This window comes from Trichinella spiralis (genome assembly GCF_000181795.1).
Source record: "Trichinella spiralis strain ISS 195 chromosome Unknown Scfld1, whole genome shotgun sequence".
In the NCBI taxonomy this organism is placed as follows: Eukaryota; Metazoa; Nematoda; class Enoplea; order Trichinellida; family Trichinellidae; genus Trichinella; species Trichinella spiralis.
This window is the reverse complement of record NW_003526940.1, coordinates 1977681-2001278: the sequence shown is the minus strand read 5'-3', so window position 1 is coordinate 2001278 and position 23598 is coordinate 1977681. Positions and strand designations below refer to the sequence as shown.

At 34.0% G+C, this 23598-nt stretch overlaps 7 protein-coding genes across 7 annotated transcripts; 3 read left to right on the top strand and 4 right to left on the bottom strand.

Annotated features, from left to right (window-relative positions):
* Nucleotides 1-682: 682 nt before the first annotated feature.
* Tsp_11033 (conserved hypothetical protein) lies at nucleotides 683-4330 on the bottom strand. The gene is made up of 7 exons (XM_003381886.1): nucleotides 4290-4330; nucleotides 3235-3284; nucleotides 1521-2597; nucleotides 1272-1405; nucleotides 973-1149; nucleotides 755-886; nucleotides 683-688 (listed from the first exon to the last, which is right to left on the bottom strand). Exons 1-7 carry the CDS (start codon nucleotides 4328-4330, stop codon nucleotides 683-685), a joined length of 1617 nt encoding a protein of 538 aa, XP_003381934.1.
* Nucleotides 4331-4710: 380 nt separating this feature from the next.
* Nucleotides 4711-10105, top strand: Tsp_11032 (hypothetical protein). Its single transcript, XM_003381885.1, is given in 20 exon segments — nucleotides 4711-4800; nucleotides 5327-5464; nucleotides 5526-5654; nucleotides 5704-5765; nucleotides 5831-5913; nucleotides 5967-6103; nucleotides 6172-6361; nucleotides 6504-6627; nucleotides 6761-6843; nucleotides 6907-7042; nucleotides 7116-7220; nucleotides 7288-7384; nucleotides 7466-7564; nucleotides 7589-7945; nucleotides 7956-8174; nucleotides 8248-8307; nucleotides 8393-8643; nucleotides 8712-8819; nucleotides 8866-9510; nucleotides 9538-10105. 20 exon segments carry the CDS (start codon nucleotides 4711-4713, stop codon nucleotides 10103-10105), a joined length of 3681 nt encoding a protein of 1226 aa, XP_003381933.1.
* A 139-nt stretch (nucleotides 10106-10244) lies between these two features.
* On the top strand, nucleotides 10245-13144 carry Tsp_11031 (conserved hypothetical protein). The gene is made up of 12 exons (XM_003381884.1): nucleotides 10245-10275; nucleotides 10338-10594; nucleotides 10653-10919; nucleotides 11308-11456; nucleotides 11536-11622; nucleotides 11782-11899; nucleotides 12094-12230; nucleotides 12296-12368; nucleotides 12441-12503; nucleotides 12564-12650; nucleotides 12741-12897; nucleotides 12987-13144. Exons 1-12 carry the CDS (start codon nucleotides 10245-10247, stop codon nucleotides 13142-13144), a joined length of 1584 nt encoding a protein of 527 aa, XP_003381932.1.
* Nucleotides 13145-14228: 1084 nt separating this feature from the next.
* Nucleotides 14229-16762, top strand: Tsp_11030 (putative BSD domain protein). The gene is made up of 12 exons (XM_003381883.1): nucleotides 14229-14432; nucleotides 14470-14693; nucleotides 14757-14862; nucleotides 14926-14991; nucleotides 15068-15311; nucleotides 15382-15467; nucleotides 15523-15699; nucleotides 15814-16023; nucleotides 16094-16184; nucleotides 16295-16407; nucleotides 16472-16570; nucleotides 16643-16762. The coding sequence occupies exons 1-12, from the start codon at nucleotides 14229-14231 to the stop codon at nucleotides 16760-16762; spliced, it is 1740 nt and encodes a 579-aa protein (XP_003381931.1).
* Nucleotides 16763-17031: 269 nt separating this feature from the next.
* On the bottom strand, nucleotides 17032-17607 carry Tsp_11029 (putative metallothionein-1). Its single transcript, XM_003381882.1, has 3 exons — nucleotides 17512-17607; nucleotides 17305-17427; nucleotides 17032-17196 (listed from the first exon to the last, which is right to left on the bottom strand). The coding sequence occupies exons 1-3, from the start codon at nucleotides 17605-17607 to the stop codon at nucleotides 17032-17034; spliced, it is 384 nt and encodes a 127-aa protein (XP_003381930.1).
* Nucleotides 17608-17839: 232 nt separating this feature from the next.
* Tsp_11028 (conserved hypothetical protein) lies at nucleotides 17840-19119 on the bottom strand. The gene is made up of 5 exons (XM_003381881.1): nucleotides 19073-19119; nucleotides 18388-18589; nucleotides 18228-18329; nucleotides 18026-18173; nucleotides 17840-17982 (listed from the first exon to the last, which is right to left on the bottom strand). The coding sequence occupies exons 1-5, from the start codon at nucleotides 19117-19119 to the stop codon at nucleotides 17840-17842; spliced, it is 642 nt and encodes a 213-aa protein (XP_003381929.1).
* A 1266-nt stretch (nucleotides 19120-20385) lies between these two features.
* Tsp_11027 (conserved hypothetical protein) lies at nucleotides 20386-21603 on the bottom strand. The gene has a single exon (XM_003381880.1). The coding sequence runs from the start codon at nucleotides 21601-21603 to the stop codon at nucleotides 20386-20388; it is 1218 nt and encodes a 405-aa protein (XP_003381928.1).
* Nucleotides 21604-23598: the final 1995 nt, after the last annotated feature.

Sequence of the window (23598 nt, the reverse complement as noted above, 5' to 3'; positions counted from 1 at the left end):
AAACATCTTTATTTGCCAAAGCTAATTGATCTGAGTAAATAATATGCCTACTGATCATAAATAATTCATGCAAATCACCCTGGACTGTAATGAAAGCGCAAAAATGTAATAGTAAAGTTGGAATGTGCTGGGTAAAGTTATTTATATTCGAAACTCATTTGTATTGATTTTCGAATAAAATGTACCATTTAAAAAGGATATTACAGCCGATAAAATGTGTTTTATAAATTATTTTACAATTTTAGCATGAAAAAGCAAAACGGTTTAACCATACAACCAAGTTAAAGTTAAAGCGTAAAGGGTTTGGAAGAATTCAAAAAATATGCATATTTATTCATTAACAGAATATTTAAAAAAGCATATGAAGAAAATAAAAACAATGGCAAACAAAGGTTAGCTGAAGGAAATTAACCAATAATAAAAAAATTAACAACTTATTCGAACACCCTATCTTAGTAAATTCAATATTCGTTGCGTCACATTTGTACAAAAGATGATTATCAAGTACAATCGGTCATACGACATGCAAAAATGAACATTACTTCGTGATATAAAAATGTGATTTATTCATGTGAAAAATAAAACCGATATTATTTGTTAATATGTTGATAGTAGGTGTAAATAATTTCGGTTAACTGAAAGCTCACAAAAACGACAAGGAAATTCTTTTTTCCAGAATGGTTCATACCTGAATTAAAATTAAATTACAAGTATAATTATAAAATCATTATATAGCAAAATACCAAAAGTTAACTGCAATATTTTGATGTTCCACTTCACTAGGATAAGATTGCACTTCGTGCCACCAAAAAGACGGCAAAAACAGCACATCACCTTCTGAAATTGTGCAGTTCAAAGGTACAGTATTTTTTGCATGTGGAAACTTCTAAAAAAATCTTGCTTAAAAAACTTTTCATAAATACATACACACTTAAATATATACATATATTTAATACTGTAAATGAAATATACTTCAAAATCTGGTAATGTAATGTCAACTGGAGACATTGTCATGGATGTGCTCTTCAAAAGTCTGTCTCGATGAAATGTACCATTTCTGTAAGTAAACATGGCTTCTAAAATATGACCCTCGTATAATCTGTAACTCTGATGAGGATCAAACAGGATCAGCTGCTTTTTTCCTCGAATCTAAACAGCTTATTACAAATTTGTTCAAACAAATTATATTCGTAACGTAACATTTTTTAATAATATTAAATTATCATTTCAGCTTGAATTCAAAAGTAATTTTTAAGAAAAAAAAATCTTACCTGACATAAAAAATTATCATATTCATCAAAATGCAATTTACCCAAGGTGTTTCCATCACTCATCCATATATTCAAATGGTTCAAATTCAACATGTTCTTAACAAATGGCATTTCATTAACATCATTTTCCAAGCCTAATGTTAAATAATTTACTTTTATAATTATGGAAAAAATGTTCAATAAATTTAAACAAAAAAATCCCTCAGATTTGACAAAACGATATTTAAAAATTATTCAGTGAATATCTACCTGCAAAATAACTACGCATTGATGTATATTCTAAGTAAGCGAAAAGTTTGTTTGTCGTATTAGTTGTTTCGTTCATCAAGTTTAAAAAATCTTTAAACTTCATTTCCACACCTGCTGGGCGGACCGTTACTAAATCAGCATTGTCCAGAGCTTGTTGAATCGCCGCTGGTATGGTGAAATTTGCACTATTCCACAATGTTTTCTTTTCCACGCCTTCAAATTCAACAGTTGGAGATAATTTCACATGAACATTTACATCACCATAGGATTGCATAAAAAAATCCCATGTCCACTTTCGAAAAGCATGCCAATGATGAACAGCTTTACGAAATATCACTGGCTTAGATCGGAACAAATATTCAGAAATGAACTGCTGCTTGTTTGGCAACTTGTCCGTCTCTTCGCATCGTTCCAATGGAAAGAAGGTATTTTCTTGGGTTGCACATTCGGATGAGAAATTATCCTTGTAGCAGTTCTCTTCACCAGTTCGACAAATTCCACTGTAGAAAAAGTACTTCAAATCAGGACTTGCACATTGTCTGTTCAGCTGATGAAGAGTCACCGTTTTGTTTTCGACATTATGCAAATTCTTTTTCAATGCTTCAATTCGCTTGCCTGTTGCATTCAAATCTCCATTTTCGGTCAGAAATGTGCCGCATATGTTGTTTATAAATTCAACAAAATTTTCCCCTGCACTATTTGGAACTATTGTTGCTGAACGCTTTTCATCATTGTTAATCGAATGCATCAAGCAAGTTCTATCTTTTACCATTTTTGGAATCACAATTGCTGGGCCACAATTTTTCACAAACCTTAACGGTGGATCAATATCTATGATGCCATTGCCACCGTTTTGCATGTAATCGTCCAGTGTAAAACGGTAAAATTGGATACTTTGAACGTGTTTCCACGCTTGAGATAAATTTGCAGTCAATTTCGAAAGAGAAATATCACAAGGTGGATCGAAAATTATGACATAACAAATCTGATGCGATAGCATGGAAAAATCACGCAAAGATAACGTTGGTATATGGCCAAATACTATACCACCGAATGAACAAGTGATGCAAAACGGAGCTATTAACCAAATCATTATTGACATAATTCTGAAATAACAACAGCTCATGACAAACTTTTTCAGCACAACTATTTTAAGCTAACTTATATCACTTTTCGTTATTAACTCAAAATTCTATTTTTTTACCAAAGCTTCATTCAAAATTCATCTTTAAACGTATAAAAAGAAATCGAAATGACAATACATTATTTTTTACAATTTGAAACAATCATAGATTTATTCCAATGCATTGTTTGCTTTATTTTTTAAGCATAAATTCTTCCATTATCCATAAAATATGTTTGAAACAAAAGTATATCATATACATTCAAATGAACATTTCAAATCAAAGTATCAAACATTGAGGCAAACTGTGTGATTATTATTATTATTTAAAATTTTAACTGACAAATTGAAAAATTGCTCAAGCGGATCTGTATATGCATGATTTTCAAGTACGAATAGAATATGGATTTATTCCGAATAGCGGATAGCGTGCAGTATTTGTAATCAGAATGGAATGAAAATTATAATATTCAGATTTGAAAGGATGAATGAATGATAGAAACTGCATCTGTGAACAAGAGCAAGCTTAAAATGCGAAATAAGCAAAACTACATACTATTTTCTATAAACAGAGCTTAAATAAATAAGAACTGTAGAAGCAAGTTATTTGAGCAGCAATACTCTGCCCTGTGAAGAAGTTGCTGAAATCTGAAAAATCATCATTTTAAATACAACAAACAAAATTATACAGCAAAACTGCTATTCTGCGATACGATAACGTGCCATGTTTACAGAAGCAAACGTAAACATTTTTTTAGCGTAGAATTTACTTATCTAAAACTTGCAGAGTTCCAAAAAAGTAAAGATAAATATATTCTCATTCATTATGAATAATAATCAGCTTTTCTGAAATTAACGCATTATTTAAAATTTGCAAAATTATCAGTACTTACTAATTATTTCTCCCCACAGTTCTCAGTACAGTGGTAAATAAATACGAAAACAAGCTAACAAGCTAATTGGTGATTAAGGAATTAGATATATAATTAGTACTTAGATTAAAATTCGTAAAATGAAGTTGATGTTTTGCCTTGAAATAGAAATTAAGTAAACATTATTACTGTGAATATGTTTCAATCAAAAGCTGGATCCTCCGTATAATAAGTAGTATATATAAACGTCCATATATATAAATATATTTAAACGTTTTCCAGTTTAAAAATTGCACTAAATGAGCAAATTACTTAAAATCACAATACGTTAAAATTCGGTATGTCATCAAAAAGTTTAAATTATAAAAATTTTATCTAAAAAATTTAATTGAATAATTAATAAATATTGAATAATTGGACAAATTCTTGTCAAAAAACTTTTAAAAATACTTCCGTTAAAATTGAAATACATTTACAATTTTACATTATAAAAAGATGTAATTTTTGAAACTTTACTATTAGATTAGTATACTGTACTTAAAATGTACTTTATTCTTTACAATTTTAATTCAACGTTGAAGTTTGATTTTGATGCAGAAGTTTTTTTCTTTGCTTGAACTGAGTTATTGAAAATAAATTTCCCTTACTTTATTCGGGTTGATGTGTAACTCAATGTTTAGCGTGTAAAACTGCGTGTTTTAGAAATTAGAAATTGCTTGTGGCATTTTTTCACAATTTCTGGCAGATGTAATCTTACAGACCACCTGAACATACTTCGGTCGTTCAATTTTATAATTATAGTGCTGACATTTCATTCTTTAATTATAACTATAACGTTTTGAATGCTTCAAATTGAATTTCAGTTAGCTGCATGTTAAATTATCCATTTAGAATTTACTTTATCTGTATTATGTTAATTAGGATTTGGCGAGTTATCATGTATTACTTAGAATTTATTTACAAAATAGCATGGATTTAATTTTTTCTAATTTGAAATTTGTAGTCATGAAATAATTGTTAAATTGAATAATTTTGTTACATGCCTTGATATTTGAATTTACTTACTTTTCTATATTATTTATTATTATTTTATTGAAGCAGTTTTGTTATCGTTTGGTGATCGTTAAGCATGTTGATTGAAACAAAAACCATTCCATTTTGTCCAACGGGAATGAAATTGTTGCTGGATGAAGAAATGATTTCATCAGACTGTAAAAGCATGGAAAATGTTGAGGAAGATGGTAAAAGCTCAGAAACGAAACATTTTCGACCTTTTAGAAAGAAGGTATGTTTATTTTGTTGCATTTTTGGATTAAATTTCTTTGATTTCCCAGTTTTAAGAAACAACAAGTTATTTGTTTAGATGTTTGAAATCATTTTCTACAAAATTAATCTGTTGCTGCCTATTAAACAGCATTAAAATGTGCACTTTGAAAGATATAAATGATTAGTCAATTGAAGTATTAGGATTTGCATTATTGTATGCCTAAGTTTGAATTCTTGTGTAAAAATATGTTTTTCATTAAGATTTTTCAAGTAAATTGTTGTAATTTATTATGAACATAAAGCAAGAATGATTTCAGTTCTTTACTCACATAGTACTGTTATAAATGTAGTAATTTTTCACCATGACTGTTCATTTAAATTTAATCAAACATGAAAGAAGTTATTTAAAATGTGTTGCATGTTTTGGATTCTTTAACACTAAGAAAATTTTACAAAGCAAAGTTGAAGAAAAAAGAGACTTTCTTGATTTTTTAGTTACAATATTGAAATAATTAAATGTATGAAGTGAAATTATATAATTTTAGAAATTCATTGTTACCAATCGATGGAACAAGTGTTTAAATCAAATAGAAGATTTGCTGGCGTCCGGCAATCGCTGTTATGTCACAATTAATGAAAGCGAATTGAAAATGACATATAATACAAATTTTTCTATTATAGACGTGTGTTATTTTTGATTAAACTGATATGCATTCATAATAATAATAATAGTGCTATTTGTAGGCATTTTGGATGAATTTTCTGCCAAAAACTAATTCAAAAGAAGTTACTTATTTGTGTATTTGTGGTGAATTGCAAGCGAAATTTCACATAGAACGTGGAAATTTTTATAATATTAATTTTCCGTTTGAAGTATATAAATGTATATTTGTTTACGTTTTAGTTATCATATTATATTTAGGTAGAAAATGTATTTCGCACATCGCATGGATTAATTATTCAGCGTAAGAAAAAATCTATAAAGTAAATGTTTTTTTTCGAAAATATCCTGTTGAAAATGAAAAAAATATGAAAATTTGTTCTAACAGCCCAGTGAATCAGTTGTTACCTTTTGTGTTTTCGTTGGGGCATCCGTTGGATGAATTTTTGCCTGTTATTTACAAGCCACTCGGTATAAGTTAACTTTAAATATGGCTGTAAATGTGAGAATAATTATAATTTCAGATAATGAAAGTGCCCGCTACATGACATCGCCGAACATGTTGATATGTCACGTGTCCGCCTATTTCAGTTTGGTTTTAGCGTTCAATCGTGCTACATGCACACATTCGTTGTGGAAACTTAGAAAGTCAACTGAAGAGGTAAGTAGTTTTGAAAATTTTATTTATTATTAAAATTTTTTTTTAAATTCTTTTGTATTTGTTTTTAGGACCGACTAGCAGCGGCGAAACATTACGAAGAATCCGTCTGCTCAATTTTTGACACATCGGCGATGAGTTTCAGAACTCCCGTGGTTAATTTGAATCGATCCCAGAAAACGGACAGTAGTTTGTTTCATTCGAAAATATTGCATCCAAACATTACTCATCATCATTCTGCATTGCATCAACATCTTGCAGGTTTGAAAAATTTGAAATCCAAAATATTACAATCAAATAATGCAAATATTTTGTTGTGATATAAAAGATGAGCATTTTTTTAAAATGCATTTTAAATGAATTTTCAATTTTTTCAATTTTAAAATAATTTCTGTTGTTTAAGCTTCCCAGGCAAATTCTTCCAACCAGCCGATAACTCATAGTTTACCAATGGTCAGCACTCCGATGAATTCAAAATTGTGCAAGTCCACTTTAAGTCCAGGATTTTCTCGGCTCTTTTCAGCAAGGTTTGATTAAAATTTTACACTCTCTACTGTTAAAATTGAACCGAATTTGTATGTTTAAAAAGGCATATTTGAATTAGAAATAATTTTTGGTTGGTATATTTGTTTATTATGATGTTTGTTTGTTTTTCTTTAGCTCTGCAAAATCTGTCAGCCAGTATTTTTCACCTTCAACATTTGGACAAACGCCGGCGCACAAAAAGTACAGAAAACTTCAGCGTCAATGTAAGCCAAATGATTCTTGTCACTGTTGCTAAATTTAATTCTTTTTTTCTTCTCAAGCTTCAACGGATTCCAATACACTTTCTGATGAGAAAACAAAACTCCAAGAAGAAAGCACAAATGAAATACCCGGTGAAGTGCTCATTCCGGATATCTGCTTGGAAAAATTATGGGATGAAACCAGTGAAAATATTCGGTATTGTTTGCAAAATTTATTAACTTTGCAAAAAACTTTGAAAAAATAAATTCATTACTCCAACTTTTATTAGTAGCCAGCCGAAAGGTAGTTCACCATGCAAAAAGGCGTTTTTCACCAGAGATTGGATGGGCAGGAAGTACATCTGCTATTTGTTGGCTGAAAGCCAACAGCTAAAGTTGATTATTGTTTTTTTTTCTCTTTCTCTGTCTTACGATTCAATTGTTTATTATTCACATTGTTAGGTGCTTGAGATTGCAATTTGAAGGTGGAAATTTAAAAAATTTTTCCGTTTCGGACAGCTGTGTTATTTGCAATTGCGACGATGCTTGCGGATCTGAGGTGATTGATTGATTTTTTCTTTCTTTTCTAATTGTTACACATGTACTCCTCTTATTGCTTATGTGAAATTCTATTGTGCAGAGCATGGATATGATGTTAGTGTCGCAATGCATGTCCAACATTGCCATCTATTCCGGAATGACCAAAGTATTGACAGAGGTGGGAATGAATGGGCGTGATGTTTGTGATTTATTTATTTTTAAGATTGGATATTTGGATTTGGACCCATCCAGAAGTTCAATTCAAGCTGTCGATACGCCGTTGAGCAGTTTCACATCGAGCACGTTTCTCTGCCAGGAAGTGATCGCGACGGCAAGCACGCCGTGCAACAGTTCTCGCAATGTACCGTTCGCCGGATATGTTTCCACTCCGCTGGCAGGGAACGCGTCGAGCATTTACGGAAGCACGCTTCATGATTATTTCAAATTGCCAACGCCCGTGTCGTTGCAAAATAATCCGGTGAAATCGTTGATTGCCACTTCGATTGATTTTATTGTTGTAAGTTTGGAAAAAGGAGTAGAAAAAAGAGAATCAATTTTCTTTTATGCAATACATGTCTATGTATATTCAGACGCTGAAATCGGGTGGCATTTTTAAAGTGAAACTGCCTCGATTGTACAGAACCAAATTGGTCGCCCTTTGTCTTCAATCGTTGAAAGATGTGTTGGCCGAAGAAGTGGCCTTTGATATGCTTGTTCGTTGGTATCAGCAGAACAATTTGTGTTCTGAAAAAGAAGAACTGAAATGCTTTTGCAATTTTATTCTTCGTTCGGTTGGTTTGACAGAATCGGTAAGCAGGGAGGGGGGGGGTGATTTTCTTTTCTTTTTTTAATTTTTCGTTTGCATTTCTACCAATTTATTAGACTTCAGCCGGAAATTTGCATTCCGATACAGAAATGGATGTATCCCAAGAAGAGACGTCGGTATGTGAAATATTTTCCAATTTCACGTTTACGTTCATTTATTTGTGTTCGAATTGATATCCATTTGCGAATTTTGCATTTTCAGCCGTGGGAAACGATGTTGAAGTTGGACTCGGTGCAGCAGTTGATTGAAGAATTTCATTTCGAATCGTCCGACTTGGACAGTTCGCGTCGTCCACAAAGCGAAACGTTGACGGTCGACTACGAGGCACCGTATTTTATCCAGATGCCCAACATTTACCTCGCCCTGTCTGCCGTATACGAAGAGGCAAGATTGAGCAGAGATATTCCAAAAGAAATTGACAATTTTCTCATCATGCTCAGCACCATTGCCGAGTGAGAAAACGGAAAATTTTGTATTTATTGTTCAATTTCAAAAAAAACAGAAAACAAAATTGTTTTAGTGCTTTGCGATTGGTTGATCAGAAAGATCGCTTTTTGCGTAATTTAACACACATCGTCCTGCCGGAGCGACAGTATTTAATTGACGATGGTAAAAGTTTGTTGCTGTTGTTGGTAGTTTTTTTTTGTATTTCAAATTATCATTATCATGTTAAGCTCATTGGAAAATGATGGAATTCGAACAAAACGGTTGGCCTTGTGGGGGCGTGTTCGAATTGTTCGTCAAGCTCCTACGCCACGATTTGACGTTCACGCTGCCGGTAGTCGTGCCGGCTTGTTGTCGACGTACGATCGGCGTTTTGGGGTTCGCGATGCTCCTTTCCCAGGAGGTGAACCAACTGGATATGGGCTTGCAGCTGAGGGGCAAATTGGAGGCGTTTCACTGGGCAGTTTTGGACTCGACCAACCTTGGCCAATTGGCCTCTCTGTTGTTCGAAGAATTGCCAAATTTGTTGATGACATTGCCGGTAGGCGTGGCGTTGCCGATGGCCGACCGGTGGAACCATTTGCGAGTATATCCGTTGTCGTTTCCGTCCGAAATTCGCGACGACGCGTTGAAGCCGTCCGTGTTGTCGCCAACCTGGTTCCCCCAGCCGACATGTTTCGACCGACGTCTGAAAGAGTGCCAAGAAGAAGAGGAAGATGTCCGCTTGGACAGTTTCGACCACGAAGTTTCGGCTATGCTGCGCTGTCGTTGCATGGACATAGAAATGCTCCAAGGTCCATTTGGTCTCGACTACCGCAAGCATCACGTCTGGAAGGAGATGGCGCTTTGGGATCCGATTCCATTGAATCCGGACTGTGATTTTTCGAAAGACAAAGACAAAGAAAAACTCGACCGTTTCATTCACGACGCTCTGTTGCAGAGATTCGCCTCGGCCATTGGACGGGGGGCGTTTCTCTACCGTCTGGTTCCGATGGAATGGAAATTCGCCACCCCGCCGCCGCGGATCTCGTTCTGCGGTGTAGTGCGCGACAACGGCTTCATGGCCGAACTGGCCCCGTCGAGCTTTTCCAATCTCGTTTTGTCGTGGGTATTTTTCCACCACGGTGTCGCCAACACTCTGATGCTCAAGTCGAACGGTCTGATGCCGCCCCCAATCACCAGCTACACCCAACGACTCGAACAGACGACCCGTTGCAATGCTCAAATTGGCGGCGAATTGTTCGGTTTGGGTTTGAACGATCTGCTCGACGATATCGAAGAATGCGACTGTCACGAACTGCTGGTACTCAAAGATCCGATGCTCAGCGTGGGACTTTTGTTGGGCTTGAGCGCGAACAAACGACGTACCGGCGATCACGCCGTGATGAAAAAATTGGCATTGCACGTACCGTTTTTGAGTACCAAAGTGGCGGTCGATTTGAGCATCGAACCGATTCTCCAGTCGGCTAGCATTTTGGGTATTGGGCTGCTTTTTGCCGAAACTTGCTCAATCAAGCTTTGCTACGCGCTTGTCCAAGAGATCAAACATCTCTGTTGGATTACTCAAGGCTGTATCCAAGAAAAAGAAAGCTATTCGCTCAGTTGCGGCATGGCGCTTGGATTCATCTGTCTCGGTGAAGGTGAAGTGAATTTTTCTTTTCATTTCAACCACACCCCACAATTTTCCGATCAAATTTTTTAGGTCCGAAAATTTTCGAAACTACCGGTGCTGCACTTTTTCGCGATTTGATCAAATTATTGCACGGTCGAATGGAACCGCCCGACAATTTCGACCTTTTGCGTACCATTTACGGCGATGCTCTGCCTACGCCATTCCAAATGACCCACGTTTCCTCCGCGCCCACGATAATCGCATTGGGTATGCTCTTTTTGAAAACTTCGAATTTCATGGTAATGGAAAATTTGAAACTTCCCAATATACTGGTCAAATTGACATATGTAAGTTGAATTTATTTAATTAAATTTCAATTTTTAACTTTTAATTTTCATATTTCAGATGCGACCTGATGCTGCTTTATTGTCCATTCTTTGCAAAAGTTTAATCGACTGGAATGGAATTGAACCCAATAAAGAATGGGTAGAATCACAAATTCCAGAAGTTTTGAAGGATTTTATGAAAAAATCGAAAGTTGAAAAATCTTTTGGAACCGGCAAATTCAACGACTATTACGCTGTTATATATTACTACGCTGTTACTGGTGCCTGTTTGGCAATTGCTATCAAATATGCTTCCGACTTTGACGAACGTGCCGTCAGTACTTTGGTATATTATTGCAAACAGTGTTTATCTTTTTTTTTTCAACTTTATTTTCCAATTATTAATTCTGTTCTCATTTTCAATCCGATCAGAAATACTTCATGCGAGAATTGAGTGGAACTTTGGAACACTATTCTTCAGTCAACACAGGTGGATATACGGTGAATTTTTGTCACACCAACATTTTGGTCGGACTTGCATTGGTAACAGTTGCTGTTTTTATTTTCTTTTAATTAAAATGTTCTTTTTCATTGAATTTCAAAATTATTCATCATTTTTTCAAAATGATATAATAGTAAATGATGTTTTATTTAGTAGCAAACTCAACCGCTTTGGATTGGTTGCTGTTCAACTTTTCTTTCCAATTAAACAATAAAAAATTCCAATATTTCAGATTTTGGCCGGAACGGGCGACAAAGAAATTATGAATATTGCCATGGAAGTTTGTTCCGACACGGCAAAAGGACAAGATGGGAGTACTTATATTGGATGCACGTTGCCCAGTTTTCTTGTTCTCGGAATTTTATGCCTAGGTGGAGGAAAGTGAGTAGGGGGGGGACAGAAAAAAATAATATCCGCTTCAGTAATCATTTGTTTATTTTTTCTTTTTTATCATATTAAGGTATGGTTTCAAGAAGGACAATTTTTCTGTTGCTTGCATGCTTTGTGCATTTTATCCCAGATATCCATCTTATCACACTGACAATCGGTGAGTTCATGTTTATCTGTTCGCTTGTTTGTTTCCATTTTTTTTCTGACTTATACTGATACATTGAAATTTCAGAATATAAAAATGAACTATTTATTGTGTTTTGTTGTGTTGTGTTGTATTTGAATCCACATCTGATGGATGAGGAATTTGTTTTAGGCATTGTATTCAAGTGATACGTCACTTGTATGTATTAGCGTTGGAAAAACGTTATTTGATAGTGAAAGATTATTGGACCAACGAAACTTTACCTTGCATTGTATCCTACTATTCTGATGTGAGAATAATTTTATTGTCTCTTTCTAAAAATTTTAATATAATTTAATTTTCATTTCTGATTATTATATTCATTAATAATAATAATAATAAATATATTCCAGTTTTGATCTTTTGCATTTAATATTTTTTTTACTTTGTTTGTTTGTTTCTTTTTAATGGAACTCATTTCAATAGTAATTTATTGAATTTCAGCTACAAGAAGAATATGTTCAACAGTCCGCCCCGTTGGCAATGCCGTCTTTGGACAATGTTAGCGAGGTTTTTTTGAGCATGGATGGTTACATGCCCGTATATTTTGAAAAAAGCAAAGGCAACTTGAAACAGCTAAAGTTAGTGTTTTTTTTCCACTGTTTACTCGAGAAGCATATGTTTATTTAATTTGTCGTTTTTGCAGAGCGATCATTGCTTCTGATGGTATAATTAAGATGTTTCCACATACACTTACTCGAACTTACAAATATCACTGGGTAATTAATTAATTGATAATCTTTTTATGTTTTGTCGAGTTGAAAAGCAGAAAAATGTTTCTTTCTCTTCAGGAAGTTCCAGAGCCTTTGTCAACCGATGATGATTCATCCGAATGTCCTTTGGAACGTGGAGTGGTTTGTTTGAATGCTACTTTTTGTTTCATTCAAATTTACATCCATTATTTCACATTCTAGGCGAATATGAAAAACTATTCATTCACCAAATCCCGTTCACTGCTTATGCAACATTTGCTGCGTGAACTTTCGGAATTTCCGCTTGCGGTTTGTTGTTGTTCGATCTTTGATGTTTTTTTATTGAACTAAGAAAAAATTCGATACGTTATTATTATTTTTTTTATTTGTTCATTATAGAGTCGAATCAGTTCGAACACCGTGCACCAAATTAAACTGGTGCAAGAATATTTGAATTTTTATGCTTCTGCTCTCAGGAAACCTCTGAAGCATCGCAACGCTAATTATGAGATTGTCAGCCGCTGTATATCTTGGTTGGAGAAAGAATTGAAAAAACGTAAGCAAAATTACTGTTTCTGATGTGGGACTTATTTGTTGTATTTTTTTGGTACACTTTTTTTTAAAATTTGAATTCAACTTTTCTAGACGTTTCAAGGCAGGATATCGTAGAGTATATGAAGAGCGGTATTTTGCCCAAAACTGACAACAATCGACCGGTAGGTTTATCTCAGGCTTTGATTTACTACGAAATACCGCCTATGGCTTGCATGGAGCTGCCGCAAGCATCTGGTAATTTTTATTGATGCTTTGTTTTACGATTGTTTGCAATTTTTTTTGCTCATTCTATTTGCTATTTTGAATGAAAGAAGAAAATAACGACGACGAGGACACCATTTTGTTCAACATCATGCAATGCATACCTGCGCAGAAAAGCTACATTTTTGCCGAACACTTTGACATTGACTGGATCCTATTGGCAGACATTGAGTAATTATTTTCTTCTTTACGTTTAATTTCAATTCACATCGATTGCATTCAATTTATTTTTTAGACAAGAAATTTCTACCGAAATGCAGCAGAATGGATAAAAAGTGTGTCCATTAACAACCGAAAATTCTATTTGTTCTCAGTTCAATTTTGTTTTTTACTTTATCTTTGTGTGTGTTGTGTGTTGAAATTTCTGAATTGTTATTTACTTAATCGCTTGCAAGTTATTTTTCTTTTCTTTCATATATTCATTTTTCTTCTTTTCTTTTATTTTTCATACTTCAACGAGCATTTTCAACCGCAAAACTTTACGCAACTGTAATATATATATATATATGTATATCAAATAAAATCAAATAATAATTTAACTCCGATGAAGTAAAACAGAGGTCGATTAATTCAGTGTTGTTGTGCAAATGAAATTGCAGTAAATCACTACAGCAGGAGAACATTATTAAAAATAGATTTGTGGGCTAGTGGGTGGGTAATTTGATAATTATCGTAAAAATTGTTGAAAATTTTCATTCAACATAACAGCTAGTGTTAAATTATTACACGGGTAGATTTGTTGATATGTCAAGTCAAGAATGAATGATTCGTGACAACTTGATAGTTGAACAGTTTTCGTCTTACTGTATTACTACTTGAAAATCATAATGCTTACTATGGAAATTTGTTCTATTTGTTAAAAAGTACTGTTTGTCCGTGCGCGATTTGTCAGCAGTTATGAATTTTATTTCATAAGAATAGCTCAATTTTTTGGGTATTGCTTTTTTGTTTTTCAAATTGTAATTTTGAAAATTGTTTCATCCGCTGTTTAAACAACAACGTTCAACGTGCGCAGAGTAATCTTTGACGTAGGCTTTTCAAATTTGTTGTGTTGCAGCGTGCGTTGGCCAAATGGAATCGACGGATAGCCAAAGACGAGACAATGAAGTATTGATCAAAGTGGACAACGTGGTGAACAAGAAGCACGGCATGGGTTCACTTTGCGTATTCCGAGACCGAATTCTCTGGATCAGCAGCGTTGACCGTGAACTCTGCGTATGCCTCCAAATGGACGAAATTCGAAGTATTTCTACAACTTTCATACCAAGTTTGCAAGTTTGAGCGGTGAAATTTTTTTTAAATATCAGCTCAGAAAATATCTCCAGCCGGGAAAGCGAAAATTCAGCTTCAGTTGTGTTTGCACAACGACACGTCGGTGATTTTCCAATTTTGCAATCCAATGGGTGCAGAAAAGCAGCTTCAGGATCGTGAATCGGTGAAACAGTTGCTCCAAGTGCAGTTGGCCAAGTTGAAATATATGCCGAACGCTGAAATCGAGCGGAAACGAAAGTCAGATTCGCTTTGGATATTTGAGCTGTTTAATTGTTGTTTGTTGTTTAAATGGGTTTTTATTTTTCGTTTTCTTTTTGTTTCGTTCAGGATTCTGAATGACGATCCACAACTTTACAAACTGTACGAACAATTGGTAACAACGGATGTGTTGAAAGCGGATGACTTTTGGCTCATCTTTGCTTCCAATGTTAAAGTTTTACTTATTATTAGTTGTTGTTGTTGTTGTTGCCAATTTTAATGAGTGAAAAATTTTCAGAAATTGAAAAAAGAAGAAGAAAAAGAACAGAATTCGCAAAAGATGGGCATTTCGGGTGGATTTTTGGTCAGTTTTGCAATACTGATAATTCCATCAATAAATCACACACACTACTGGCATTTCAATTTGTTTGGCGTTTCAGGGCGACGTTGCTGAACGTGATGCGTACAACGAGATGAAGCTGAATTTGACCACAGAGATAATCGAGTCGATTTTTCGCACTTATCCAACCGTCAAGGAAAAGCACAAACAGCTAGTGCCGAGCGAAATGACCGAAGAAGATTTTTGGACTCTGTTTTTCCAGTCGCACTATTTTCACAGGGATCGTGAAATTGCGCCTGGAATAAAGGAATTCTTTGCCGACTGTTTCAAAATTGACAATCAAGGTATTCTAATATCATTGCTTTAGCCTGAAAGCAATTATTAATTTATTAATTTATTTATTTGTTGTCGAAGATTTCTATGATCAACTGCAAATCCACTACAGTGTCGTTGAAAACCAAGCAGTTGTTTCAACACCGGAGGGAAATGCTTTTCAAGTAGTGATTTTCATATTGAATTAATTATTCATCATTATTGTTTGTTTTGTTCTAAAAGGAATTAGCTGCCGATGAAGATATGGATCAGCGGAAATTTCAAAATACAACTTTAGTGAAACGGCTCAATTATCACAGCAATCAAATTATACGGTCCCACGGATCTGTCGCTGCAAGTGATTCTGCAAAGTCCAACTCGAAAAACTCTGACCAATCGTCGGTGGATAGTAAAAAATTGGTAAATTTAATTAAACGTTATTTTTTATTTTTGGCAAATTCAATTTTCCCTGATCCTGATGAATCAATCAGTTGCAGCAGGTTAGTATGCGTTTATTTGTGTGCTGTTTTTTAGCCAAAGTTTGCCGAATGCGAGGAACTGACCGGCACAGGATTGGACACTTTCGAAGGGGTGCATTTGAATGTGAAGAATGATTCACAGTTTCAGACGTTTTTTACCGACGATTCGGCCACTTTTGACCACGACGACGCCGTCCGGTGGGTAAATTTGGTCGTCGAAAGTGAAAATTATTGGTCATCGTCAGAAAATAATCCAACTGCACTGGTATCGTGTTGTTTATGAGAAATGATGCAAATTCACCTTTTGCATCATCTTCCTTTGCTTTTAATTTAAGCTGGTCAACGAAGAAGCTGTCATGTCGACGACGTTGACGCGATTGTCATTCGACGGCGACGAGTGCTCAAGTCAGAGCGATTTACCACCCAGTGAGTCCAGCCTGCTGATGCAGGTTGCACATTTTTTTGTGTATATGTTTGTTTTATTGTGTTTGCTTGATTTGATGAATAATAAATTTTTGTCCGTAACAAATATAAAGCAATCCCGGATGATCTTCTGTCCGAAGTGCACAGTGTCCACTTTTCCCTGTCCGAAGTACTTCGCTTGTTCTGGCGCAATTTTCCCCCACTGACAGCCGAAGCGAGTAACAAGGTAAATTTTGTTTGTTAGCTGTGCTTTTCCATGCCAATTATGCTAATTTATTATTATTGTTCAGCTGCAATTTGCCGTAGAAACTCTTCGAAAATTTGAACAAAACAAACTCAGACCGTTGTCCGATCGCCTCGCTGCATCGGAATCAACAATTGAAAATGACGTACTCTTCTTATTTGTTTTGTTTTTTATTTCTTATGAAAAAAATTAACAATAATAATAATTAATTTTCAAGTTCTGTACAGCCTTGTTCACTTGTCTGCATGCTGCTTATTCAAAGTACGAAATTTGGTTGCAAAAGAGGAAAGCGGCCGGCAAGCGACAAGCCACTTCAACCAAAAAAGTGAAACTCTAATTTGTGTATTATTTATTTATTTATTTATGTTGTTGTTGTTGTTGTTTTGTTTTGGTTTACATGAATAATAATAATTTTCCAGCAGCATCAGCTGCTGATTCTGCACCAACAGAACGACAAATTTTACATCATTTTTAATTCAACGTGTTCCATATTGAAAATAAATACCTAGAAATTACACGATTTGTATTGTCATGAAATTGAAATCATGAAAAAGTTATATTGATTGAATTTTTTTTTATAAATCGATCCATTAAAAAATTTTTTTATCAATTATTCTGTTTGCAACACGACGCCTGCTGTTGCTGTTGTTGGTGTTGTCGACGTTGACGGTTCTTGCAACACTCCTTCGATGCGGACGATACGCTTTTCGGCACTCCACATCCGCAGCTGTCAGCTTGATCTGTACAACAGCGTGAAATGCCACTTTCCGCCTACAAAACAAACCGTACAAATAAATATGTTTGTTATTGAAAAAAAATTATCATAATTCATATTGAGAATAAATAATAAATGTGGAAGTTTTTCTCTTTTTTTTTTACTTTCATCATCTCTTCTACCCTTGGCGGTGCGCAGCAACAGCAGCATCCTTTGCCATTTTGACAGCAGCACAAGTTCGACGACATTGCACTTGCTTGATTGGCCGTCGTATTCGGCTGATTGTGCTGCAACTTTGTATAAAAGTTGTTCTATATTTTATTTATATATATGTATTTTTTTAATTATGCAAAAATATATATTGTTTTCACACTCGCTTTATCACGTCGTTTTGCTTGTTTGCGTTGATTTTCTAAATAAAGCTGATCAAGAAATGTGTCAGTTGTATCAATCATTTGAATTTGCATTTCTACTTTGCAATCTTCATCTTCGTTTGAACAGTATGACTGGGCAAATTTATTCAACAACTGAACAAACATTATATCTATATGCAAAGTGGACAATTGTAAACTTTATCACGTTGAATTTGAAACTTTTCAAGTCAACAATGAAACAATCTTTTATTATTATTATTATTAACAGTGCAAAAATATCACGAAATGAACAAAAGCAAATTTTGTTCTGCAAAAAAAAAGAAATTCACGCTTGCACATCCAAATCTGTCGAAGTTGTCGCTTTTCGTCTTTCCGAATAGAACTTTTTTCCAGCCTCTCTTAACAGGACGTTCAGCAAACTGTTCTCATGTAAATGCTTCCCATCCGGAACAGGTGGATATGGATTACCTGATGAATATTACCGAAATTTTTCAAAACAATCAAAAATTACCAATCACACAAGAACAGTCACCTTTGAGTTCTAAAATATAAGGGGCAGTGAACTTCCAGTTGTTGTTATCCAGCTTTTCATATTTATCCGGCAATCGATGCAACAAAGTATAACTGGACTTGCAATTTTCAAATCTCGGTACTAAATCCTACAACACAATTGAATGAATTTATTATTATTATTATTATCATATATGCTTGACTTTGAACAATTTGTGAATCAGTTCTTTCTCTTCGATCCAATAGTCGCACGTTTCCATTGTCGGCTTATGACAATCACCATATTCGATAGCCAGTTGGATTAGCTTCAATCCAAAATTTCACTTCTCAACAAAACAAGATCACAAACAACACCCTGCTTACTCGTTCCGCGTACGGACGAACGGCCAGTGCGGTATACTTGGACAGTTCAATTCGTTCGTCACGGAAAAGCGACGTTAAAGCAGCTTTCAAATGGTAACACCTACCTTCACCGGTTTTTATAAACTTGTGACGCAGTTTTATCTTTTCCTTCGATACTGGAACTTTAATTGAAGGCAATGACCGAGGAAAAACACGTGCATATCTGAAATGCACGCAATTATTTATCATAAATTTATTCTCACATGCAGAAAACAAAAAAAAAATAATTTGCCACCATAAATGGCAACAATAAAATGTTTTCGATGCAAATTTCAAAGCCAGACCAAAATAAATAACACACAATTGAATTCAAATATTAATTTCAAAAACTAATAATATAAAAACAAGACTGTATAAAATTTTAAACTAATTTCAAAACCTGATTTTCTTTATTATTAAAATGCTAACGCAAAAATGTCAAAAAATATCCATTGTATATTTCATAAGTGTTTGCTGCTTCACATGCTACACACGTAAAAAAAGAGTTGAAGCTGTTTTCATTTATAAAATAAAAATAAATCAGAGAAAATCGTTATTCTTCACTGCTGCTCAATTGTAAAATTGCTTTATTTAAAAAATTCATTACTTTTATCACACTATAACAGTAAGTATAACAACAAAATGCAAACGATAGTAAAATTTTTACTTTTCAACAGTAGTTTTTACTGTGCCATAATCAAAACGTCGAGACATTTTTCAAATTACTGATTTTTCAACAAGTGAAAAAATATTGAAAACAATTTTTTTAACTTCATTTACAGTATAATAAATAAGCAGGCATTAATTATTAATTAACTTTTATTTAATGGAATTTTGCTTCAATTAATGATCATTATTGCATAATAAAAGTTTTCACTATTTTTCATATCATATACAGCTGTATTGTACAGTTTATTTAGTAATTTTCACATTTCAAAGTTGATCTGTTTTTAAATTTGAATTTAATATTTCAATATTTTAAACTTTCCGTTAATTTTCAAATTTATCTTTAAATATCATAAATATAAAATAAGTCTTTATTTTAAATGAATTGTAATATTCCATTATTCATTCAGAAGCATTTTAAGCAAAAATCAAGTGATTTTTTGAAAACTAATGATCAAACACATGCGTCAAAGAATAAAATGCATTTCGTCGTACATTATTATTTGTATAATATGATAATCAGATAGGAGAATGTTAAAGCAAAGAAATGGAAAAAAATCAACACATCAACCCCAGATTTGGCTGTACAGATAGTTTTGTCAAACACAATACACAGTGATCACATTTGGTTAGTTCAAAAAATGTCAAAGAGGAAAAAGTGATTATGTCAGGAATCTAAGAAAAACCACCGAGGATCACAATAAAGAAGAAGCTGAAGATCAACACTCACTGGCAGGATCTGTTACGGATGGCTTACATAAAAACAGTTGTGTATGTAAGACTAGAAAAATTGCAGTCACTTTGGAATCAAAGCTATTTAAAATATTTTAACTACAGTGCAATAACATCTCAAAAAAGTGCCCACAATTTCAATCAAACTGCATTATCAAAGTGGGAATGGAAACACGCTCTTCTTATTAAAGATATCTAACTGGCAACTCCCACAAAATTCAGTAACAAAACTAATCTGAAAAAGTAGAGTTCTGCGTTCAGGTAAATTGCATAAATTGCATTTGAACCGTTGTTTAATCAGTAACGACAAATGCCGCTGCTTTTCAAGCATTTAAGAGAATTTCTAGCACTGATTTTCACTGCTCAACTACAAACTCCATGAATATTGAAGGAAGTGCTGAATTTAAACATTGGTGCAGTTTGTTTGAGAGGACACCATTTCAGCCAAGCAGAGAACAATGCCGTTGAAAAGTAAATAATTACATCATGAAATACATAGATGCTATAAATAGTAAGAAAAATTAAATTAAATTAAATTTGAAAATAGGTAAATATTGAATAAGAGCAATTGATAAGGAATTGTCAGCAGTTGACAGAACTGATTTCTGACAAAAATTCAACTGAATCATTGTAACAATCAATCGCACGACGGATCATTTCCTCTTTTCTTGCTTGACCATTGTCGCCGGTGTCAATTTTGACCAAATTTCCAAGTAGAATGTTCAATAAGCACAACAACAACAGACCACGCAGAGGAAAAGCTAATTTATAAGCCTGCCAAAAGGCCTCCTTTTCCGGGAGTTCAACTTTGCCGTTGGTGTATTTTTTCAAATTATCATAATAGTGATCAATTAGCATACGTTGGTTTGCTCGTCTGACGACGGATGAAGTGCACCAGGCAAGCACACAAACGAAATCTTCCATAACAGAACCAGGTCCGGCCAGTTGCCAGTCTATGATTGCGGCCAGCTGGTCACCAGCTTTTCCACCCGGCTGTTGTTTGTGAAAGAAAATGTTGTTTGTCCAAAAATCACCATGCTTCAAAACAACAGGCGTTATAGTTCGAACTCGTTTGAGCAGCTTTTCCATGGAGCTTTGTTCGAAAAATTGCACGATCATTTCCTCGTTCAAATTACCACTCAGTTCAGGTTTCTCAGTTTTGAACCAGTGGAGACCATTTTTTACCACTTGGGTAAAATTTTTTACCATATAGCGGTTGGCATATTTTGAAAATACACTCATCCAATCCACGTCCGTGGTCAAGCACCAAGCGTGGAAACGAGCCGTCGCTTCAAACAAGCTCAACAACTGACCGACCGTCATGCTGGTCGACATGTCGTCTATTAAAGTAGCCCGGTCGTTCAAATTTTCCAACGCCAGAATACCCCTGTCAGTGGGTGGTATCACTGGTCGAGCTAAATAACATTTGGGGAAAATTTCCATAGTCAACTTATTTGCATGGATCATCTGGTAAAAATCCACCTCGCAGTTGTGACCTTGGTCAACAAAAGTGGAAGAAAATTGTGTGTCTTGCATAATTTCGGCCATATTTGTTATAACATCAGATTGTTTATTTCTGTTTGTCACCTTCAAAATCAAACTTTTCGGAAGCTGACTGTTGCCAAGTTCAGACTGCTGCCAAGCAAGCTTTGCTAAAAACATCTTCGACATAAATCCATTCTTTTGATTTATCAATGTCACATCGATGCTGTTCAATTGCACTTTCGTGTTGTAAATGATGTTAATATTTTGTTCCAGTTCACTTTTCAAATTTGGAAAATCCAAATCAATTTCTTCCATTATGAAATGATAGTTTTCTTTTATTTCACAAATTTACACTGAAACGACAACGAATTGGTTGAAAAAATATTTACACAAAAATTATGGATGAAACATCCAAAAATGCAAATGGAAAAATTTTTCGTTTAAAAAGTTCATAAATTTAGGCTTCTCTTCTAAAGAAAACACGTTGAATATAAATCACAATAAGGAAAGTGCTAATAAATAAGCATTAAAATGAACAAATAATTAAAAAATTTAATCTACAACTGTGAAATGCTCTTATATATATAATACATGCGAATTCTATAATCGAAGCTTTTTGCTTCTTTTTTATTTCTTAATAATATTATTTAAATAATTTGAAAAAATTTTGCTTTTATCTATAAACATTTTAACTTTTAAATTTATTTAAGATCTATTATCATTCTTTTCATATATGGTAATCTTTTTGTTTGAATGATTAAAGTGAAACGTACATTTTTACCTGAGAGTAGAGCTGTTTGTTCATGTAAGCTTGCTTACACGTTTTCAAATTTGTGCTGCAATTCGTGACAATAAAGAGTTATCAAACATTAACATGAAGCAACTGCAGTTGATAAAATGTGCAACATTCAATGATAATATTTCTGAACATTGACGGCGGTAAATTTTAGAATGTAAATAAAACTTCCCTAAGCTACAAATCATAGAACATGTTTTATCTATTACATTGTGACCACTTGTCCTGTTCTTATCAGTAAAAAATGAACAACTGGTCCATTAATATTAACACTGCTTAAATTTTAGGTGGTGAAAATTATTCGATGATTGAACTGAATTTTCCACAAAAATATAACGGTTAACATTTCAAATTGAAAAACTTAGCTGAAAACAAGTTCATCGTAACCTACAATTGCAGCACAACTTTTATTTGATTTCATGCTCCAGCAATGCTCAACTAGCAAAAGCAGCATGGAAGCAAACATTGAAACGTCAAAACATAAATTCTGTGAAAACCCGTCATTGAAAATTGCATGCTTGTATTCTAAGCGTAGTTATGATATCAAATGCAAACAAACACGAAACAGGAAACAGCTCAAGAAAATTTTTTTATTTAGAAAAATGCATTATTCTTGTATACAATTTATAAATGTGAAAATTAATTTTAAAATGATATGCAAATTGAATTTTAAAAATAAGATTACATCAACTTCACATAGTATACTTCACTGTGTGTCTATCAAGCAGTTTTAAACAAAATTCAGTAGAATATCTTTATTTACGTCAAATATTGTTATGAAAAGGTGCATTATTCTTAAAATTTTAATAGGATATTCTTTATTTGTCGGCTTCTGGCTTCTTTTTTTGTTGTCTGTTCACTGATTCGGTATTCAATCTTGTTTTCTAATTGGCTGAGGATTTGTACAATTTCATTAGCTATTCAATGTTGATCTGTCATTGGTTGACTGCTGGTCACTAAATCTTGATCTAATATGGGCGGTCCACTAATAATTTACCTTATGCGGGAATTCATAGACATCCTTGTAAAATCCAGAAACGTCGGACTGAATCTTCATCTTCGATCGTCAGGTTCCTCTGATGATAGGTTTGGTACTACTCGGTCCCGCTTTTCTCACTATCAATTATAATAGCAATAAAAAACACGAAAAGAGAACGTCATAATACAGAAGTGAGATTGAAAATTTCGGAAAAGAAACACAAACCAATATTGAATCCAACACGGTACTACGAGGTTATAATTTTTTTACAATCAAGAGCATCAAAAATCTGCAATTATTGCTGATAACGAATCATCGACTGCTACTAATCAAATCCAAATAGTGATAAGTGTTTACTTCGCTAAAAACGAAACATTTCGTTGGATCCCTGTCCCTTTTACCATCTTTGTCCCCTTTTAACCTCATGATATATGCCGCGTTTGCGACTATTTCGAACTTAATTTCTAGTACTCACAACATTTCACAGGCGATTTGCATAATTTGTATGGGGTAACAGTCCCCCACAGTTGATATT

What these genes read in the sequence shown, in the direction of transcription:
- Tsp_11028 (XM_003381881.1), bottom strand. Translation starts at nt 19,119, where the DNA reads ATGTCTCGACGTTTTGATTATGGCACAGTAAAAACTACTGTTGAAAA. An exon ending in GTAAAAACTACTGTTGAAAA is followed by an intron (nt 18,590 to 19,072) that starts GTAAAAATTTTA and finishes CGTGCATTTCAG; the next exon opens with ATATGCACGTGTTTTTCCTC. An exon ending in TTCGTCCGTACGCGGAACGA is followed by an intron (nt 18,330 to 18,387) that starts GTAAGCAGGGTG and finishes TTTGGATTGAAG; the next exon opens with CTAATCCAACTGGCTATCGA.
- Tsp_11033 (XM_003381886.1), bottom strand. Translation starts at nt 4,330, where the DNA reads ATGAAATGTCAGCACTATAATTATAAAATTGAACGACCGAA. An exon ending in TATAAAATTGAACGACCGAA is followed by an intron (nt 3,285 to 4,289) that starts GTATGTTCAGGT and finishes TTCAGATTTCAG; the next exon opens with CAACTTCTTCACAGGGCAGA. An exon ending in AATGCGTAGTTATTTTGCAG is followed by an intron (nt 1,406 to 1,520) that starts GTAGATATTCAC and finishes ATTTAACATTAG; the next exon opens with GCTTGGAAAATGATGTTAAT.
- Tsp_11027 (XM_003381880.1), bottom strand. Translation starts at nt 21,603, where the DNA reads ATGGAAGAAATTGATTTGGATTTTCCAAATTTGAAAAGTGAACTGGAA.
- Tsp_11032 (XM_003381885.1), top strand. Translation starts at nt 4,711, where the DNA reads ATGATTTCATCAGACTGTAAAAGCATGGAAAATGTTGAGGAAGATGGT. An exon ending in TCTCGGCTCTTTTCAGCAAG is followed by an intron (nt 6,628 to 6,760) that starts GTTTGATTAAAA and finishes GTTTTTCTTTAG; the next exon opens with CTCTGCAAAATCTGTCAGCC. An exon ending in ACGATGCTTGCGGATCTGAG is followed by an intron (nt 7,385 to 7,465) that starts GTGATTGATTGA and finishes TCTATTGTGCAG; the next exon opens with AGCATGGATATGATGTTAGT.
- Tsp_11029 (XM_003381882.1), bottom strand. Translation starts at nt 17,607, where the DNA reads ATGCAAATTCAAATGATTGATACAACTGACACATTTCTTGATCAGCTT. An exon ending in AACGACGTGATAAAGCGAGT is followed by an intron (nt 17,428 to 17,511) that starts GTGAAAACAATA and finishes ACAAAGTTGCAG; the next exon opens with CACAATCAGCCGAATACGAC. An exon ending in GGGTAGAAGAGATGATGAAA is followed by an intron (nt 17,197 to 17,304) that starts GTAAAAAAAAAA and finishes TTTGTTTTGTAG; the next exon opens with GCGGAAAGTGGCATTTCACG.
- Tsp_11030 (XM_003381883.1), top strand. Translation starts at nt 14,229, where the DNA reads ATGGAATCGACGGATAGCCAAAGACGAGACAATGAAGTATTGATCAAA. An exon ending in CTTTCATACCAAGTTTGCAA is followed by an intron (nt 14,433 to 14,469) that starts GTTTGAGCGGTG and finishes ATATCAGCTCAG; the next exon opens with AAAATATCTCCAGCCGGGAA. An exon ending in CGGTGGATAGTAAAAAATTG is followed by an intron (nt 15,700 to 15,813) that starts GTAAATTTAATT and finishes GCTGTTTTTTAG; the next exon opens with CCAAAGTTTGCCGAATGCGA.
- Tsp_11031 (XM_003381884.1), top strand. Translation starts at nt 10,245, where the DNA reads ATGGCGCTTGGATTCATCTGTCTCGGTGAAG. An exon ending in ATTCATCTGTCTCGGTGAAG is followed by an intron (nt 10,276 to 10,337) that starts GTGAAGTGAATT and finishes CAAATTTTTTAG; the next exon opens with GTCCGAAAATTTTCGAAACT. An exon ending in GGCAACTTGAAACAGCTAAA is followed by an intron (nt 12,231 to 12,295) that starts GTTAGTGTTTTT and finishes TCGTTTTTGCAG; the next exon opens with AGCGATCATTGCTTCTGATG.